The following is a 20,478-nucleotide window of genomic DNA, read 5'->3' as shown; positions in this document are numbered from 1 at the left end:
TTGGACTATGAATGAATGGAAGTCATTAAAATTCATAACCAAATCCTATTCACAAATGTTAATTTGCTGAGTTAAGTTCAGAAGCACACAACAGAAAGCTATCACCTTAGAACAAGCTAATTAAGTTAATATATTAAGGGCGAGACAGAGAGTCAAGCTAGCTTTGCTCCTCGCCATCCCCGAAGAGGGAGAAAGGCACGTGCACGTTCCGTACAGCTCCCGCTGGGCAGCTGTGGGGTATGGGGAGGAGGGCAGCTAAATGAGGGCCTCCTTTGGGTAACGGAGGGGATGCAGGTCCCAGCTTGGGGAAGTCAAGCCAGTGACGTAACTCACCCCAGTTTCTTTCCCCGTAAGTGGAGCTAAAAGCATATTCTCCTTAGCTCCAGGCCCGGGGCAGCTTCACAACAAGGCGTGCAGACCGTGTGAACCAGTCCCCGCTGCCCGGCTTGCCGGCTCTCATTTCTCCTTCATCTTCCCCTCCTCCAGGAAGCCTTCCCTGATGACTCCACACAGACTTAGGACCACCTGTTGAAATGACCATTCTCTCCGCTACCGAATTGCCTTGGCTCCCTTGTCAAAAACCGATTGCCCATGAGTGTGAGGGTTTATCTCTGGACGCTTGATTCTCATCCATCAGCCCATGTTGGTTCCACACTGTCTTTAGTACTGTCGCTTGGTACTAAGTTCTGAAGTCGGGAATGTGAGTCTCCCGACTTTGTTCTTCTTTTTCGACATGTTTTTGGTTCTTTGGGGACTCTTGCATTTCCAAATTAACTTCAGAATCAGCTTGTCAGTTTCGTAAAAAGGCAGCTGGGATTTCGGCGGAGATCGTGCTGTCTCTGCGGATCCCTTCGGGGAGCACGGCCGTCTTCCCCAAACCACACTTTCCAGTTGGTGAACCACGAGAAGTCTTTCCTCACAGGTGGATCTTCTCCTTTTCTTTCCGTGAGGTTCTACGGCTCCCCGTCTCTGTATTTCGCACCTGTTTTTGTTAAATTCATGTAAGTATTTTGTTCTTTGTGATGCAGTTGTAAATGAAATTTTTTGCGTTCCCTTTTTTTGGATTGTTCACTGCTAACGAGTAGATGTAGTTGATTTTCGTACCCTGACCTTCTATCCTGCTGCCCAACATCAGTTTTTAGTTCTAATAGATGTTTTGTGAATATTCTGAGTATTTGCTATATCTGAGATCATGTCATCTGCAAATAGAAATAGTTTTACTTCTTCCTGCCCATTCCAGATGCCTTTTATTTCCTCTGATTGCCTGATCGCACTGACCAGACCCTCCACTGGGTAGAGCACGCACATCCTTGTCTTTTCCTGTTCTTACCGGGAAGTGGCTATGATTTTTCCCCATTCAATGTGATCTTAGCTGAGGGTTTTCATAGACACCGTCTGCCATTGGAGGAGAAGCCCTTCCATCCCTAGCTTGCTGAGTGGTCGGGTCTTGTTTTTCTTTTTTCCAAGAAGAGATGTGAGATTGCGTCGTATGCCTCTTTTGCCTTTATTGAGATCACATAGCTTTTGTCCTTTGTTTTTGTTTTTAAAAGATTTTATGTATTTATTTGACAGACAGAGATCACAAGCAGGCAGAGCAGCAGGCAGGGTCGGGGGGAAGCAGGCTCCCCGCTGAGCAGAGAGCCCGATGCAGGGCTCGATCCCAGGACCCTGAGATCATGACCTGAGCTAAAGACAGAGGCCCAACCCACTGAGCTACCCAGGCACCCCTGCTTTTGTCCTTTGCTAATATAGTGATGACATCAATTGGTTTTTGTGTTGAACCAATCTTGTATTCTAGGAGTAAACCATAATAATCAATCTTGTATTCTAGGATGTTTGTGGTAGATCATCTTTTCACATGTAGCTCAATTGCTTTGCTGGTATTTTGTGGGTGACTTGGTGCCTGTATTCCTCAGAAACACGGGCCTGCGGCCACCTTCCATTGTGGTGTCTTTGACTTAGCTTCATGGCCCTTCTGTTTTTTGCAAAAGTTTGTGTCGGATCAGAGCGAATCTTTCCTTCACAGGGGTTGTGGGATCTTCAGACTCATGGGAGAAGGGCGGGTGCTCCCCCTAACCCCACCTCTCCACCTCCTCTCGTATCTGCAGGAATGGGACCTGGGGGTGACAGATTCAGAGGTCCCCTGAAAGCAGGACCGCGTGTCTCTTCCAGCTGCGTCTCTCCCAGAGCGGGAGGTTTTGGCTGAGCCAGGGCCTGCTTTCACGAGGAAACAGGTGATGGGCGTCCGGCTTTCCCTTTTCTTTCGCTGCGTGCTTGGGTTCACTCGTCTTTGGTCTCCTGCGCCACGGGCTGTCCAGAAGACAGAAGTTGCCACTCTTTGGGAATGGCCTGTGCGGAGGGGAACAGGCGTCCCTCAGACTCTGGTTCTCAGTCACATGAGAACTAGCCTGACTTGCTAGACACCCCACCCCATTAGAGTTTTGGGGGCAAACTTTCCAGTTCTTCCTTCACCTCCCTAAGGGGCCAGCTGTGCCGAGGTGGGTTAACCCCACCAGACCCCCCAACCCACAGTGTGAAGCTGTGGTCTTTCTGGGTACAGGACTCCGGAAGCGAATTTTGATTTGAACCCTCAGTTCTCTGGCTTCAGATAACATAATTTCCCTCTCTGAGTCTGCTTTGTCTTCTGTCCCAGTGCGGCCCAGGGACGAAGCCCGCAGTCCCGGTGGTGGGTGGGCGTGCTGGTGCACATTGGTCCTCTGCACGCTGTGGTTCCTGGGGTTTCCACCTGCGTTCCCCACTTCTGCCAGTGCCCGGGACCTCCCGGCCCCCTCTGCGGCTGAGACCTCCCCAGGTCAGCGACGTGAGCTGAGCTGCAGCCAGCGTCCTGCTTTCGGAGCTAGGAGGGGGATGAGAGATGAAGGACCGTCTCGGACAGGTGGGAGAGCCGGGGTCCCGGCGAGGCAGGCCGGCCGTGCCTCCCTGTGCATGCTATTTCTACAATGCTGCAGTCTCTCTTCCTTTCTGTGTTCCTTGCATGCAAAACCAGGGAAGAAACATGCTCTGAATAACTCGGGGCACGTCCCCCAAGGGGAGGGGCTACACGCGAGAATTATGCACGAGAATCCCTGGGAATCCCTCTGGGGGCTGCGGGCCCGGAACAGCACTGTGCCCCCGAGAGCCCCTGCGCCTGGCATGCGCCTCGGAACTTGAGTTCAGGGTGTGGGTTTAATGCTCCGTGCCCCCTTGCGGAGACTGGCCGCGGCCTGCACACCTGGGGATGCACAGGGCGGGTCATGGGAGGACAGGATTCTGCTGGCCTGGGCACTCCCCCCTCACCTGGTCAGGAGGCACCTTTTATCCAGAACCTCTTGGGCAGAGGTCATTCTCCGCCCTGACTCAGTGGGCTGAGTGGGCCCCTCTCCGAGCCAGCAGCTGGGGACAGGGATGGAGGAGAAATCCTCAGCGGGGGTTTCTGTGCCGTCGAGAGGAATAACGGACCGCCGGGACCCTCTCTGCTGCTCACCACGAGCCGCCCGGCTGGAGTCAGTGCACCCTGAATGCCCAGGCGAGGAGGCATGTCTGGGCGGGGGGGCCCCCACGGCTGCGAGCGGACCCCTCCCCTCTGGGACCCCGGGCCCCTCCCTGCCCTGACAGCCTGCTTGTGAAAGAGGAGATACGGGCTAAGCTTAGGCAAGGGGGTCTTTGGGCCGCTCGCCAGTGTCCATCCGGCCTATTTTACAGGTCTCGGCGGGGGGGACCCCTCCCCGAAATGTTAACTAGCACAGACTTTGGAATGAACAGACCCAGGCTGTCAAGTTGGGAGATCTTGGGCCGGTCCCTGCAGTGTCCCCAGCCCGTGTCTTCCCGTGAAACGAGCCGCCCATATCTGGCCTGGGAGGCCACTCAGGCCCTGGCATTCCAGTGATTTGAATTGTTAGTATATTTGACTCAGAATGTAACCAAGCCTTCCACAAACCTCAGCATTGACTGCTGCTCCCGGCGGGGCGGTAATGGTGCCAGCACCTCTGCTCTCCATCTGGGTAGACAGAGGCTGGGGAGGCTGAGAAACTGGCCTCGGGCCCCGCACCTCAGGGCAGGGCGGAGCTCTGTGTGGCTCCCACAGGAAGCAGGAGGAGGAAGAAGCCGCTCATCCGTCCACCGTGTTCCTCCCTCCGTGGGACGCAGAGGGGACTGTCCGGACTCTACTCCAGAGGGACATGGGAAGCCAAGCCTTGGACAAGGGTGGGGGTTGTCCCCCCACGTTCCTATGACGACAGGACTCACAAAGGCAGCGGCTGTCATCAGGGCCTCTCAGCCGGCTGGGTTGTTGCTTCTCGTCCCGGACATAGAGCTTCAGCCGAGACACCGGGAAACCAGCTGCCCACGGAGCGCGGGGCACTCGGAGGCCTGTGGATGCTATTGGTGCCTTGTTTTTTTAAAAAAGATTTTATTTAGGGGCACCTGGGTGGTTCACTGGGTTGAGCCTCTGCCTTTGGCTCAGGTCATGATCTCAGGGTCCTGGGATTGAGCCCCGCATCGGGCTCTCTGCTCAGCGGGGAGCCTGCTTCCCCCTCTCTCTCTGCCTGCCTCTCTGCCTACTTGTGATCTCTCTCTGTCAAATAAATAAATAAAATCTTAAAAAAAAAAAAAAGATTTGTTTATTTGACAGGGAGTGACCCAGTGAGAGAGGGACCACAGCAGGAGAGTGGGAGCGGGGGCAGCAGTCTCCCTGGGGGCTCAGCAGAGAGCCTGACGCGAGGCTCCATCCCAGGACCCTGGGATCGTGACCCAAGCTGAAGGCAGAGGCTTAACCCACGGAGCCACCCAGGTGCCCTTAAATAAACTTTATTTTTTAAAAGGTAAAAGGATGGAGAACTTAAGCCGTGCAACCACCAACCTAAAGAAAGTTGGAGGAACTGTATTAATATCAGGCAGAGTGGGTTTCAGAACAAGAAATAAGCCCAGGGACAAAGAGGGACATTTCATAATAATAAAGAAGGCATAAATGTAAAAGTGCATGGGCTAGTAACCGAGTTTTTAAATACACGAAGGAAAACCTAGTAGAACCAAGAAAGAAGCAGACACGGCTCCACGCGGAGACATCCGTACCCTGCTCTGAACGACCGGTAGGTGGGAAACCAGCGTCTAGAAGACGCGACCACCGCAGTCATCTGAGCGAACCTAACTGACCTTTGGACAACGTGTTCTCTAAGAGGAGCAAGGCCCCTGCTCTTCTCAGCTAAACTGTGCCGGAGCAGGACTCCAGCCGGTCGGTGTGTCTGACCTCGGAGCCCTTTCCCTCCGTCCGACACAGTCTCCCAAGGATGCTTCCTTCCGGGCGAGAACGTCCGGCAGATGAGGAGAGAGAAAAACATTTGACACAGGAGGAAAGGGGGCAGTGGAATGCTCAGTGCGGGCGGCTCTGGCCTCAGATGCTAACTCTGCCACCTGGGGTGGAATGTGTCTGTGTGTCTGTGTGTCTGTCTGTCTGGGAGGGCCAGTCTTTTATGTTTCTACCTGTGTTTTCAAGTTGTCTTGTGTGGTGAATCTCTGTCAGATGAGCACAGTAAGAGGCCAGGTGTCGTCTGGCGTGTCTGGCATGTCCGGTGTGTCCGACGTGGTGTTTGATGGGTCAGCATCTGGTCTGGGTCTCCTGGGTCTGTCTTCACGGCCGAATCCCATGCCTTTGGGCCCGCCCTGTGCACTCCCCTCTGCCTGGAACGCCCTTCCCTGTTTGGTTCCCCACGGGCTCCTACCCATCCCTCACAGCCTACTCAGAAGTTGCCCTCATGGGAAGCGCCCCCAGTCCCCAGGTTTCCCCTGTGTCACAGGCATCCTCTCTCGGCCCCGGAACACTGACTCTCTGAGCACCGAGGCCGCATCTCCCCCTGCATGGCTCCTCAGTCCTGTGTTTTCACCGTGGCGTGGAGAAGACCAGAGTCTCCTGTCGGGCCCAGGAAGCACTTACTTCCTCTTCTTTCCCCTCAGCCTCAAGGACAAAAATCAAGGGGAGCTCATCCCTCCTGTGCTGAGGTTCACGGTGACGTACCTGAGAGAGAAAGGTGAGTGAGAGCTGGCTTCCGCCTGGGGCACAAGGACCTCTGGGTGCACGTCCCTGGGGGCCTCGACTCCTGTCCTGCGCACCCTGCAGATGGGGAATTGGAGGGGTGGAAGCCGCACCGGGAGGCCGACCAGGACGGGCTGGGCTCAGGCATGTGGACCGTCTGGGTCTGAATCCTGGCTCCACTGTGGACTGGCTGTGTGACCTTGGGCAGTTACTTACCTTCTCTGGGCCTCTGACTCCTCATCTGCCCAATGCGGTTGGTAACAGTACCTGAAGCACGGGGTTGCTGTGGGGCCTAAATGCCGCGATACACATAGAGCCCCCCATAAATGATGACGCGACAGGTAATGGTTTTGCAGGTGCCTTCCCCAGTGGGGCAGGTGCCTTCGGGGAGAATGGTTCTGTGGCTGGGGCAGGCTGCCGGCGGGGGGTGGACCGGCAGGTGCAGGTGCCGGGGGTGGGGGGGTGCAGGCTGCATCAGACGAGACGTGGGGGCCACTGTTGACTCCCCGGTGCTCTGTGACCGGGCGAGCTCAGGACTGCATGTTCCCTCTCGGGCCGGAGGACGCTGTGGTGGTCGTTTGGAATGGTCTCCACTTTGGGGGCACTTCCCGTCTGCTCCATCTTTCGGAAACACACAGAAGATAGTGCTTCACGACCGCAAGTCAGAAACTGTGAGATGGCGTCTCCTTGGTTCGAACCTATCAGTTCCTTTAGTATGAAATCGAACGAGAAACCCAGCCCAGAGTGGGAACTCCGTATGTGTTTGCTGAGCGAGTACATGACTAAGCGTGTGCTCATTGGGCGCCTCCCTGTCTCGAGCCCGGATGGAGGCCCTGGGGTTGCCATGGTAACCGCAACACCCAGCCCCTGTTCTGGGGGCTCGTGGTGGGAACCAAGAGACTCCGTGACGTTTTCCTCCATTAACACTACACTCGTGACGACCAGGTGCTCCCACGGGCGGGGTTGAGCTGTCCTGGACATCAGGGGACCTGAGCTTGGACACTTGGGCCGAGGGTCACTGGACCAGCTTCCTCTGCTGCATGACAAGTGACCATAAGCTTAGTGGCTTCAAACGGCATGAATTTATTCTTGAAGTTTCCGTAGGTCAGAAGTCAGGGTGCTCGGGGGCCAGTCTGCTTGGGGCTTCACAGGGCGAAACTCCAGGCATTGGCAAGGCTACGTTCCTTCCTGGAGGCCCTGGGGAAGAATCCACTTCCACGCTCGTTAGGCTGTAAGCCCAATTCCGTTCATGCAGACATGCCCATTTACTCGGGGCTGTCAGTTCTTTTTCTTGTAGAGGTGCACACTTTCCCCTTCCCCTGTGCCCTCCCCCTCCACCAACAGACCTTCCCATCTGTCGGATTCCAGCCTCCATGCTCCAGCACTCTGTTGCCAGGAAAAATCTGGTCCCTTTTAAAAAGTTTGCCTGATTAGGTCAGGCCCACCCAAGATATTCTCCATTTTAAAAAAAAGATTTTATTTATTTATTTGACAGACAGAGATCACAGGTAGGCAGAGAAGCAGGCAGAGAGAGAGGGGGAAGCAGGCTCCTCGCTGAGCAGAGAGCCGGATGCGGGGCTCGATCCCAGGATCCTGAGATCATGACCTGAGCTGTAGAGGCTTAACCCACTGAGCCACCCAGGCGCCCCAGATAATCTCCATTTTTTAGGGTCAGCTCACTGCCTTGGACCTGAATTCTGCAGAGTCCCTTCTCTGGAGCACGTGGACTAGTGTTTGAATGAATACCAGGAAGAAAGTGTCTGTAGCACAGGGTCCAGGAACTGGAAGCCGTCTCGGAACTTCCCCGCCTGCAGTCTCCCAGAAGGAAAAAAGAGGGACCAGCCACTCACACGGGGGAACAGCACATGCGAAGGCCGGGAGTAGTAAGGAGTGTGGAGCAGACTGGAGGCTGGCGCGGGGGTGTGGAGCAGGCAGCGGGGCAGGAGAGGCTGGACTGTGCAGGTCCGTGGTGCCCATGGGAAACTAACCCGCAGAGATGGGGACGAGCTCCATGGAGACGGATCGGAGTCGGATGTAGAATGCTGACGAGCTCTCTCGGCTTCAGGACAGAGAAGAGACTGGGAGAGGAGCCCAGTGCGATCCCGGATGACTTGGCCGCATCCTCTGTTTGCCGGGTCCCACATGGTAGCCTCTGGCTGCGGGTGCCAATAGCCCGATCGACACTTCCTAGATGCCTCCTATGCTGGGCCACTGGATTTTTAATCTTATTTAAATTTTATGACTTAAATATAAATTTACATCACCCTGGGCAGACAGTGGCTACCACACCAGACGGGTCAGCCGTGTAGACACAGTGCTGGGAACATGAGGAGGCAGCACCTGTGGAGCCTTCTGGACACGGGCCTCGTCCTGTGGATCCTCTCTACGGCCCTCAGACTCCGGGCTCGTGGCCTTACTCTGTAGACAGGGCGGCCAAGCTCAGAGAAGCTGTGTGCTTTCTCTGAGGTCATGCGGCTGGATGAACACAGTTGGGCTGGACCCCAGGACTGTCTGACGAGAGTCTCCCTTCTGGGGGCCTCAGAAGTAACCATCAGTTGGGGTTGGGGAGTAAAGCAGCTCGAGGAATAAAGGTGGTGCTGGTGGATGGTGGGGGTGGGAGGGAATGAACCCGGCTGGAGAGCATGCCCTGCCAGCCGCAGGAGGGTGATGTGTGAGCAGAAGTCAGGGAATGTTCCAGAAACCTGATGTGCTGGGACCTGTGAGATGCCTGGAGGTCTTCCTTCCGTAGGACTCCGCACTGAGGGCCTGTTCCGGAGATCGGCCAGCGTCCACACCATCCGCGAGATTCAGAGGCTCTACAATCAAGGTGAGTCTGGTGCCCAGAGACCCCTCACTGTAAGCACCAGCCCCACACCAGCCTCCACCGCTCTCCAAGGCGCCAGGGTCCCAAATCCCAGGGTAGAGTAGCTGCCCCGCCCCACCTCAGCCCCAGAATAGCCCAGGCCTCTGGAGAGCAGAGGAGGGCGGGCCGCAGCCGTCCCAGCCCGCAGATGACAGGGGCACACCCGGGGCAGGGACACCCCTGGCTCCAGGAAAGCTCTTCCCCACAGGAGTTTTTAAAGGCATTTGCGTCTGAGCCCCCCGTGAAGCTGGATCCCCAACCCCGTCATGACCCAGATATGACGTTTTCTGTCCAGGGAAGCCGGTGAACTTTGATGACTATGGAGACCTCCACGTCCCCGCCGTGATCCTGAAGACCTTCCTGCGAGAGCTGCCCCAACCGCTGCTGACCTTCAGGGCCTATGAGCAGATTCTCGGGATCACCAGTAGGTGCCTGTCCTAGGGGTGCCCGTGGAGGGCCAGTCTGGGGGGGTAGGGTTTGCTTGCAGTCTGGTACGGTGGGCCACGGTGTCCATGGCCAGGCCAGGCCACCACGGCCAGGCTAGCTTCAGGGACAGGCATGTCATTGACCCAAGGCGGGGGCAGAACCCCACAGAGGCAGCGTGTCTCAAGGTGGGCGTCGGTGTTTCCCCCGAAGGAGAGCAGGGGGGCCCTGGCAGAGGACAGAGCGGAGGGCTCAGCGGTGTGGCTGACGCCCTCTGGCCTTTTTGCACCAGGGGGCAGGGCTGGGCTGGGGCAGTTGCTGAAAATTTTTAACAATTATGATGGAAATAACACAAGTTCACAGTGTAAACACACCACCCCCAGCCCCCAAATCAATAGGGCAGAGGCCGAGGCTCTGTAATGAAGGGGGAGGCCCCCCCCAGCCAGATTTAGTGATATGAGAAAATCCAGGACGCTCACCTCAGTTCGAATTTCCAGTCAACAATGATTGCTTTTATAGTGTAAGTAAGAGTTGCTGTTTATCTGAAATTCAAAGTTCGCTGGGTGTCCTCTGTTTCATCTAGAAGCCCTACTCATGTGGGATGGGTCTCTCCTTGCACGGATGTGAAAACAAGGCTTTCCGGGGTGCGCCCGGGAGGAATGGGCTTTCTGGGTGGCCTGCGGTGTCCAAGGCACGGGAAAATCATAGCCGGGACAGCCGTCTGGTCTGCAGTGAGGAGGTAAAGAGGAGTGGCTCAGAGCCGGGCAGATGTGGCTCCACGTCTGGGCGTCCACACGTGGTAGCTCTGTGACCCTGGGCATGTCACTTAACCTCTCTGAGGTCACTTTCCTCACTGGTATGGAACAGGGGACTGCTTTGAGGATTCAATGTGCATAAAACACGTGACATGGCTCATGGCCCACAAAAAGGGCTTTGGGACAGTCCGCAGGCGGCTCTCTCCTGCTCACCCCCGAGGGCTCTTTCTCGAAGGGACTGTCGTGAGCTGTGGACCTGGTACCAGGACCCACTCTGGGACTATAATTCATAGAAAGATGACATTGAGGCTGGGAAGCTGACGTCCAGGCACCAAGAGGGCAGCCTCCAAGCTCGTTGGTTTCTTGGGAATATTAACTTCACGGGAACTGTCCGTTGACATAACCCACTAGGGCTTGAGTTCACAAAAGAAGAGCTTCTATTAAGAGGCCGACAGGAACATTCACGGGTAGGGAAGTCCCTGCCTTTCAGCAGTGGCTGTGTTTGGAAGGCACAGGGTGTTCATGGTGGCCCTGCCCAAGGCTTGGCCGGAGGAGGTGGGCGTGTTGGGGGAGCGGGACATGCACACGCGTGTTTGCCGCGGAGCACACTGGGCGCCCGCGGAGTCACTGTGGATCCGCTTTGACTCGCAGCTTATGGAGCCCAGTGGAGGGTTTCGTTCCGAGGAAAGTGGGGGGTCTGAGTCCGGGACAGCCTCACCCAGACCCGGAGGGCATGGGGCCCCGAGCCGCGGGAGTCACAGGTCATGTCCGTCTGCAGCAGGCTCGGCGAACTTCTTGGCAAGGGCCAGGCCATCTTTCAGGCTCTGCGGGTCCATCCGTGTTGCCATCCTCTGCTCCGCCGTCCTGCAGAAGCCCCACAGACGGACACACGGAGCGGGTGGCTCCGTGTCCGTCCAGCTGTACTGACGAACGGGGGCCCTGCGGCCCGCAGGCTGTGGTTCGTGGACTGCTGGGCTAGACCGTTCCCGCTAGGAAGTGAGTGACTCGGCTTCCGGCGCTTTCGGGGAGGTCCCAGCCACAGTTCCAGGGTAAAGAACGGACTGGAGCTCTCGGAAAGGGGGCTTTGCGGGGAACAGCCTCATGGCCCGGGCGTCAGGGAGGCGTCCAGACCCGACATCGGGACAGTCTGTCCTCAGAGCTGGCCTCCTCCCTGCGTCTGTGCCGTCCCCTCGGGAAGGACTCAGGAGGGGCCCCGTCCGTGCCGTCCCCTCGGGAAGGACTCAGGAGGGCCCCGTCCCGTTGTAGGTGTGGAGAGCAGCCTGCGGGTGACCCGCTGCCGCCAGATCCTGCAGAGCCTTCCAGAACACAACCGCGCTGTCCTCAGCTACCTCATGGGCTTCCTGCACGAGGTGAGTGGGCAAAGCGGGGCCCCGGCGGCAGGGGACGGGGGAGGCCCAAGCTCTGTGCCTGGCCCAGGCGGCCTGTCCCGCTCACGGTGCCCACACGGAGCAGGGTCTAGGGTCTCCCTGGCCTGCAGGACCTCAAGGCCTGACCAGGCAACAGCTCTGCTTCTCTGCCCGCCCCTGCCGCCCCCCGCTGCCCTCGCTTACTGATGGGAACTTCTTGACTGAGGTCCCCTGCTCCCGTGTTGTCTCCCGCACGGGCTGTCTGGAGGGAGGAGCAGGGTCCCCAAGCCAGGGCACCGAGCCCGATGCACAGTGAGCGGACAGGGCAGGCCGTTCCTGAGGGAGGAGTGAGTCACCGGGTGCGCACGTGTCCTGGGGCTTCCGTGACGCGGTGCCACCGATGGGCGGCTACAGACAATGGAAACGTGTTGTCACGGTCCTGGAGGCCCAAAGGCCAGAATCGCGGGGTGTGCAGCGCCGTGTTCCCACGGGGGCTCAAGGCGAGGGTCCTTCCTGCCCCTTCCAGCACCTGGTGGCTCACACATCCCTTGGCTTGTGGCCGCCTCGCTCCTGCCTGTCCCCACAAGGCCTCGTCCCCTCTCTACAGATGTCCTGCTTCCTCTTACAAGAATGCTTGTCACTGCGTGTAGGGCCCAGTGGGGTAATCCAGGATGATCTCACTTGAGAGCCTTGATTACCTCTGCAGGGACCCTGTTTCCGACTGAGGTCAGTCACATCCTGGGTTCCCGGGAGACGTCTGTTTGGTGGAGCTGCCATTCAGCCCCTACATGGGGTGAGAAAATGAACAGTGAGGCAAGCACTTGTCCCAGCTCGGGGTCCAGGCTGAGCTCCCCACGCCTCAGGCAGGGAGGAGTAGTCTCTGAGGTCACTCCCTTTGCTTCCAGACCCACGACCCTCTGTCATCCGACCTTTCCTGGAATGCGCATCCCTCCGGGCCCTTTGCAGGCCAAGTGCGGTGCGGCTGGCCGTGGGGCTCTCAGCCGCGGGGCACATTTCCACCCACATGGTGACACCACGGCGGGGGGCCGGCCTGGGTCTTTGGGGCTTGTGCGGGAACCCTGCTGCCTGGCAGGTGGCCTGGGAATGTGATGACCAGTGGAGGGGAGGGACCTCTGGGCAGGGCCAGTGTCACCTGTTGAAGTTCATCAAACACTACCTCTTGGTTTTTTGGGTTTTTTGTTTTATTTTGTTTTTTGGGGGGTTTTTTTTGGACCACCTCTTCGTTTTAAAAAATAAACTTTGGGGACTCCTGCCTGGCTCATTCGGTAGGGCAGGCCGCTCTTGATCTTGGGGTCATGAGTTCGAGCCCCATGTTGGGCGTAGAGATCACTGTAAAAAAATAAGCTACCTCGTTCTCCCTCTCTGTCACTTGACCTTGTTTCTCAGAAGCCAGAAACTAAGTGATCGTCATCTTTTTTTCTACTTTTTCATGAACTAGAGATAGATTTATTATTCTGTCCTCTGCCATGTTGCTGGCATTAATATGTCCCCTGGGGCTTGGCACTGCGTAGCCTTGGCCCCCGGGGGACACCTGCAGGGGCTCAGGGCTGCGTGTCTCCCAGAGACGAGGCTTGGGCGGTCTGGGCACCCTCATCCACCCCAGTGCAGCTCTCCCCAACCCCCCCAGTTCTGTGTTCTCCTGTGACCCCCGAGGCTCTGCATTGCCTACTTCTGATTCATGGACACCCCCAGGACCCTGGAGGCAAGGAAGAGATCAGGCCATGCCCTCTGATGCCCCCCTTCCCCAGCCACCTACTGGCCGCATGACTTTGAGCAAGTCCCTTGCACCTTCTGGGCCTCAGTGTCTCCATCCGTAAGATGGGTGACGTATCCTGCTTTTTGGGGTTCTAAGTGCTGTAAGGCAGGCTCTTGCCCCCATACCGCCCCCAGTCCTCCAGTGACCCCTGCATGCCGGTCCGTCTTGACTATGCCCGACTCACTGGCCAAAGTGTGGATATCAGAGACGTGCTCTGGCTGGGTGACACTGCACACCGTGCTTTTGCACCCACTGTCCTGGAGGCACACACCCCCCACCGCCGCCCCGAGGAGACCTTCCCAGTCCTTTGGAGTAGAAGACAAGACTGATGCCAAGGAGATTCCAGAAGAAGCTCGTTGACAAAGCCAGAGGGGCCCTCAAGCGTCAAGCCCAAGCCCTTCTTTCTGCAGACGGGGAAACTGAGGCCCAGAGCAGGGTGCTGGCTGCACAAGGCCCTGGCACAGAACCCACCGTCACTCGCCTGGTCTCATGTGTGTCCTCCTCCTCCAGGTGTCCCGGGAGTGCATTTTTAACAGAATGAACAGCTCCAACCTGGCATGCGTCTTTGGGCTGAATTTAATCTGGCCGTCTCAGGGGGCATCCTCCCTGAGCGCCCTCGTGCCTCTGAACCTGTTCACCGAACTGCTGATCGAGTACCACGAGAAGGTCTTCAGCACCCCTGAGGCACCTGAGGCCCATGGGGAGCTCAGCGCCGGCACCCAATGTAGGTGAGCGGGGCGGACCCTTCACCAGAGGCAGTGCCAGACCCTCTCGGGGGCCCCACCTTGCCCCCCATGCCTCCGCAGCCCCTGACGGTGGCCCAGACACTCCGCTAGGGTGAGAAATGCCACATCAAAGTTGTGTGTGTGTGTGTGTGTGTGTGTGTGTGTGTGTCCCCGCGCGCGCTCTCACGCTCCTTGTGCTTTGTGAACTTGCCATTAAGCTTACAGCAAACCTTCCAGCAAACAGCCGAGGTTCTGACTCTTGGCCCTTCGGCATGGTTCGGTGGGTGTCGGGCTGGCGGGAGGTCAGCTCTGGGGACGCAGCACCCTGGCAGGTGCCGCGTTCCCTTACTAGGCTGAGCGGGGCGTGCTCCTGGGCAGACAGAGGCAGCAGCTCAAGTGTGTGTGGCTTTCGAGCCTTGGCTGGCGCCAGAGCCGGTGTCACATCCGAGGCCGAGGTCGCTGTGGCAGGGTTCTGAGAACTTGTTTGGGGGAGGTTGACCATGGTTGGGCAGAGACTTGGGGCCGTAGAGCAGTCAGCCTGCTGAGAGGCCCCGGTCATGTTCCAGCCCTGCAGTGTCCGGCGGGCTGAGCCCTCCACGCGGGGAGAGGCAGCCCCCCGTGTCCAGCTTAGGTTAGGCGGAGGCAGGTGCTTCCACATTCCCAGCACAGAGCCCCCAGACTCACCCTGACTGGACAGGCTTGGGTCCCGTGCCCACCCTGGCCGTGGCTGTGGCCAGGTCCACGCTGATTGGCCTGGGCCTGAGCCGTGTGCCCCGCCCCCACCTGGGCTGGGGTGAGGGCCGGCTGGCGCCCCCAGCGTGTCCGTCTGCGGAGGCCGTCCCCACAGCAGCACAGGCAGGGGCTTCAGCAGCAGACGTTTCTTCCTTACGGGCTGGAGTCCAGAAGCCCGAGATCTGCGCGGACAGGTTCAGGTGTGAGCCCTCCTCCTGGCTTGCCCGCAGCCACCTTCCCCCGGTGTCGGTGCCTGGCAGGGCGGGGGAGCTGGGGAAGAGCCAGCCCTCTGCGGTCTCCTCTCGCAAGGCCGCTGATCCCCGTAGACCCAGGCCCGCCCCCATGGCCTCCTTTACCCTCAGTTACTTCCTCTAGGGCCGCCCTGGGGTTTAGGGCTCAGCATAGGGGCTTGGGGCATGGGGGCACAGACGGAATGTGACAGGCCTCCCGCCACCCTTCACCGAGTGTCGGTGACGTATCAGACGCTGTGCTACGCGCCCCGAGCTCTTGCTGCACGGGGGAGGGGAGGGCTGCGGGGCACAGAGAACAAATGTCCACTGCAGATGTCCCATCCGCCTGTCCAGGCCCGGGGCGCGGTGCTGACCCCCACGGTGCCTGTGTGAGTCCCGGGACTGCCCCAGGCTCCATCCCGAGCTTGGAGCAAGCAGGTGCTCCCTCTTCTCACCCTCGTGGTGTTTGCTCCCCTCCCTGACCTGCCGGTGTGCTCTGCCGCTCCTGTCCCGTCTTCTCTGTCGTTGAAGATGGGGACATGTGACCTTGGGGCCGTCTGCCGGCACCTGTCTGTGGACGGCAGACACGCCCCCCAAGGATTGGTTGGACCCAAGAGTGGGAGAGTGTCCTGCTACCTTCTCTGAGACTTTGCTGACACGGATCCGTCCTGTGTCACGGTTGTAGCATGACGCCCCTGGGTCCTGGCCATCCGTCCAGTTCATAAGGACACTGATCCCATTCAAGTCTCCAGACCAGAGGAGGTACCTCAGGGTCACAGGGTGCTGCAAAGGGGTCCCTCCTGCTCACTGAACATGTCTTCCCTGGGGGAGGAAGGCTCTGTGGCATCAGATCACTTGTGGTCGGAGGCTGGAGGACAGCAGACTGGCGATGCGGGGTCACAGGCCGGCGAAGGGCAGGTGTCTCCGTCCACTGGGTCCCTGCTGTGGGTGGCCTGGTTCTGGTTTGCTCCCTGCCCCCAACTCTGCTCTGTCTGTCCTGCTCCTTCCTGTGCCCTCGGCTAACCCAGACCAGAGCGGTCCCCTCATGCCCTTGGAAAGTGACCAGGGTTTCCTTTCTTTCCTGTTCTGCCACAAAGCCTTATTCTTTTCTTCCTCTTCCTTTTTCTATTTTTTCAAACCCAGTCCTCCTGCTCTGACCCGCCCCAGCCTGGCACGGAGAGCGGAGACACAGCCCCAGCCTCTGGGGAAGCTGCCTGCCGTCTGCTCCGCTGCCCCGGGGAGGGGGTCTGTGCTCCCACAGTTCAGCACAAGCCCAGAAAAGCCTCAGAGCTCCGTTGCCAGGGAAAGGGGGGGGGACACAAAACACAACCTGAAATAAAAATGATGGGTCCCTTAAGAGCACCCCGCTGTGAACAGCAGAATTAACAACGACATTAAATCAAGTCCGCGCGTTCCGCAGAAGGGTTTACGGTGTGGCGCGCGGCACTGAAACGTAGGTCTCAAATTTCCTGACTCCAAGAGGCGGCCCGGAGACGTCTTCCTACGGCTGCTTTGATAACCATCTCCCTTTCGCGAGCGATAATTGCAGAATCCCAGGTTCAGCACCGCGTGGCCTTGTCACCCTTCCTTGTATCAAAGCACCATTTCCCCGTCAGTTCCGCTGCAGAGGAGAGCGATTGCGGCACTAGTGTGCGGCAGGCACGTGTGGCGCGTTCCAGCGTAACACCATGAAATGTGATGTGGAAATGAGGACTCCAGGGTGTCTCTGTTGACAGGACATGTGGAATAAATTGTTCAAACATTCACTTTTGCAGGAACGACCAAGATTTTAAGTGACTCCGGAGATTAGGCAGGCTGCCCGGAACTTGTAGCTGATATCCGCAATGAATTATTGAATCCCGTCCAGAACATGAAAGTCGGTGGCAAAGCAAGTGGCTGGTGCGCCCCAGAGAGAGCCAGGCTGCCGCCACAGTGCGGGGAGCCAGGACCGGGCACCCTCACTTCTGCCGCCAGCGGAGAGTCACAGCTGTGTGGCACTGGGCCAGTCATTCGGCCTGCACAGGGAGTTCAAAGTCAGAAGGTTCTGCCTCTGGGGGTTCTGTCCCCACCACTTTGGGTGGGTGAGCAGGCTACGTTCCTCGAGCCTTTTCTCGCTGGTACAGTACAGAAGGCGGTACCCACTCTGCAGTCCCCTGTGTGCTTTTGAGCACCTGCTTTGGGCCAGGCAGCCCCAGTCTCACAGATACAGAGACAAGAGAATGCACTTCCCGCCCTCAAGGGGCTTGCAGAATGTTTGGGGCGTCGATAAGCAAAGAAATGCACCAAGAAGCGTATCGAGGGCTAAAGCAGTGTGCACAGGACACAGGCCGGTGCGAGGAGGGGACAGAAGAGAGAGTCCGGGCACCTCCCAGCTTTCCCATCTTGAGATACACGGCGGCTGAGGGCGGCGTCTTCCCTGACATGGAGAGGTTGGGAGAAGAAGGGCAAGTTCTGCTGGTTTGATCACAAAAGGTCTGTGTTGTGTTGTAAGAACCGCTGCTCAGAAGGGAGAAGAAACTCAGTGACAGGAAGTGTAGAAAGAGAAGGTGAAAATCACTTGAAATTTTCCTGCCCATAGATAACCACTGTTCTTATTTTGGGAACGGGTACTTCTCTCCACTGCCGGCGGAGGTACCCGTTGGTCCGATCACTTCGGAGAGCAATTCAGCAAGCTGGTGAAGGTGAAGCTGCTCCAGCAACCGCGTGTCCAGGCAGGGAACCGAAGAGGTCGGGGCAAGAGCATCACGGTGGTGTTCTCATCAGAGCAAATGATTAGGTACAGGCTGAGCGTCCGTCAGTAGAAGAAACGGCAGATCAAAAAGCTGCATCCACGTGACCAAACAGGAAACATGAATAAGGTGGATCCGTGTATCCCAGCGCGGGTGGGTCTCTGAATAGTACATTGAGAGGAGGGAGAAAACCAGAGAATGATAAAGGCTGTGTGTTCTCACTGTGGAAAGCTCTGAAAGGCCCCCATCCTACATGCAGTTCATGAATTGTACAGTATTACACTTTTTTAAAAAAGACTTTATTTATTTATTTGACAGAGATCACAAGTAGGCAGAGAGGCAGGCAGAGAGAGAGAGGAGGAAGCAGGCTCCCTGCTGAGCAGAGAGCCGAATGCGGAGCTCGGTCCCAGGACCCTGGGATCATGACCCGAGCCAAAGGCAGAGGTCTAACCCACCGAGCCACCCAGGTGCCCCCAGTATTACACTTTTTAAAGAAGTTTTAATTTTTAAGTAATCTTTATACCCGCCATGGGGCTTGAACTCACAACCGCAAGATCAAGAGCCACGTGTTCCACCCACTGAACCAGCCAGGTGCCCCAGTGTTACACTTTTTGAACAATATATGTAGAAATGTCTGCAAAAAAGTGAATGGGCAGGAGACATACCAGATTCCTCAGAGAGGAGAGGAACCAAAGGGTCCTTAACTGTTTCTGTCATGTTTTATATATGTAAGTGTTCTGTGTCCAGTGTGGCTGAATCGCGCCTACAGGACTTGACCTTTTCACAGACAACATTATGAGCTCTGGAAAGAACACAAAAGAACAAACAAACAAGAAAGCGAGCAATGACTTGAAGGCCCTGGAGAACGAACAAGGCCAGATTCTGGAGGGAAGTCCATGCTTAGAAAAATCAATGGCACAGACGAGCTTCCATTATGTAGCTTTGAAGCTGAGCCAGGGTGAAGTTGGCACTTCTGTTCGAGCGCCTTTATCTCCAGTAGAAATTCACAGTCTCTTTGGCCTGAAGAACAGAGGACAGAGTTTGGGAAAACAACAGTCACTAGAAAGTGGGTAGGGAATTCCACACAGGAGAAAGCCAGCTCGGGGGAGCCTGAATTCTGTGCATGCACTCTGCTCAAAGTTCTGCCTGCTCGCTGAGCCACACCTGTGTGGGACAGACACCAGCTCTGGATAAAAGACCCAGCCTGAGGTTTGCGCTCCCAATAGACAGCATCTGTGGCTTGACTCCAGCAGAGCCCAGAGCCTCTGTGACGTAGTAGTAACAATGTCCAGCACACAATGAAAATGATTATATGGAGAACCAAGGACATGCAGTGTACTCTAAAATTATCAACAGACACCAACCTTAAAGTGATAAGGGTGTTTGGAGTGACTTCAAGGATGCTACAGTAGCTATTACACACATCCTCAGTATGTAAAGGAAAATAGGCTTACCATAAATGCAAAAAGATAGGAAATCTCAGTGAAAGATAAACATAGAAATCATAGGAAACAAAGGGGGAATTCTAGAAAGCCAAATACAATATCTGAAATACTCTGTCATCTCCATTACCAGGAAAAAAAAAAAGAAAAACCCCAAAAGCAAAATAAAAACACTGGCTGTGTTTAATAGGAGAATGGAGATGACAGAAGAGAGTCGGTGACCTTGAACGCAGCCTAATAGAAATTACGCAATCTATAAAGAGTAAGTTGGGAGTACCTGACTGGCTCAGTATGTAGAGCGTGTGACTCCTGGTCTCGGGGTTATGAGTTTGAGCTGCACGTTGGGTGTAGAGATTACATAAATAAATAAATAAAGAGTAGAAGGATTGAAAAAAATATGAACAGAGCCTCAGGGACCTGTGAGACAATATCAGAATATTTTATATATGTGTAATTGGTGTTCTAGAGAAGAGAGACTCGAGCACAAAAAAAAAAAAAGAAAAATTAAAAATTAATGGCTGAAAATATTTCCAGTTTGGTGAGAGACATAAATTGTCACATTCAATCATCTGTGAACCCCAAGCTGGATAAATGACAAAGAAAACTACACACAGGGATGCTACACTGGGCCTTCTGACAGCCAGAGATGAAAGGGAAATATTTTTTGTTTTAGATTTTATTTATTTATTTGACAGAGAGACTCACAAGTAGGCAGAGAGGCAGGTGGAGGGGGGGGGAAGCAGGCTCCCCACTGAGCAGAGAGCCCGATGCGGGGCTCGATCCCAGGACCCTGAGATCATGACCCGAGCCAGAGGCAGAGGCTTCACCCACTGAGCCACCCAGGCGCCCCAAAGAGGAAATCTTAAAAGTATCCCGAGAAAAACGAAACAGAAGACCAGCAGTTGAGGCTACCTGACTTACAAGCAGAAACTATGAAGGCCAGAAGACAGTGGAACAATATCTTGTTCCAATACGATACTAAGGAACAGTCGGAAAGGAACAATACTGCATTACTCAGAGGAGGGAGAAAGTGTCAAAACCCGAATTCTCTGTCAGCCGAAAATGTTTAAGACTGAAGGTTCAATCAAAGCTTTTTGGAGGGTGGGGTGAGGCCAACAGGGTGACGGGCAGTAAGGAGAGCACGTGTGGTGATGAGCCCTGGGTGTTCTATGCGACTAATGAATCGTCGAACACTATGTCAAAACCTGGAGATCTACTATACAGTGGCTAACTGAACATGATTTTTTTAAAAAACACCTTTTTTTAGGTAAAAAAAAAAAAAAAAACTAAGGAATTCCTTTCATTGGCAAACCTGCACTGCAGAAAAAAATGCCAAATGAAATTCTTTTTTTTTTTTTTTTTAAGATTTTATTTATTTATTTGACAGACGGAGATCACAAGTAGGTA

The 20,478-nt window shown here is 55.9% G+C and overlaps 1 protein-coding gene across 7 annotated transcripts in view; it reads left to right on the top strand.

Moving 5' to 3' along the window:
- The window catches only part of ARHGAP8 (Rho GTPase activating protein 8), a 65,721-nt gene that overhangs the window by 41,971 nt on the left and 3,272 nt on the right, over nucleotides 1-20,478 (top strand). For 2 of the 7 annotated variants that reach the window (XR_009404709.1, XR_009404708.1), the window contains exons 9-13: nucleotides 5,950-6,023; nucleotides 8,778-8,855; nucleotides 9,187-9,315; nucleotides 11,336-11,439; nucleotides 13,724-14,050. Coding sequence is in view for 4 of the 7 variants with exons in the window: in XM_059401808.1 (XP_059257791.1) it covers nucleotides 5,950-6,023; nucleotides 8,778-8,855; nucleotides 9,187-9,315; nucleotides 11,336-11,439; nucleotides 13,724-13,941; nucleotides 16,044-16,239 (799 nt within the window). In the remaining 3 variants the exon portion in view is untranslated. Of the gene's footprint in view, nucleotides 1-5,949; nucleotides 6,024-8,777; nucleotides 8,856-9,186; nucleotides 9,316-10,847; nucleotides 11,058-11,335; nucleotides 11,440-13,723; nucleotides 14,051-16,043; nucleotides 20,471-20,478 lie in introns of those variants that run through there. The other 5 variants (XR_009404710.1, XM_059401810.1, XM_059401808.1 and 2 more) reach the window with 5 other exon arrangements.

This window comes from Mustela nigripes, chromosome 6 (genome assembly GCF_022355385.1).
Source record: "Mustela nigripes isolate SB6536 chromosome 6, MUSNIG.SB6536, whole genome shotgun sequence".
NCBI classification, from domain to species: Eukaryota; Metazoa; Chordata; class Mammalia; order Carnivora; family Mustelidae; genus Mustela; species Mustela nigripes.
The sequence above is the reverse complement of the archived record's forward strand: the minus strand, read 5'-3'. Positions and strand labels throughout refer to the sequence as shown.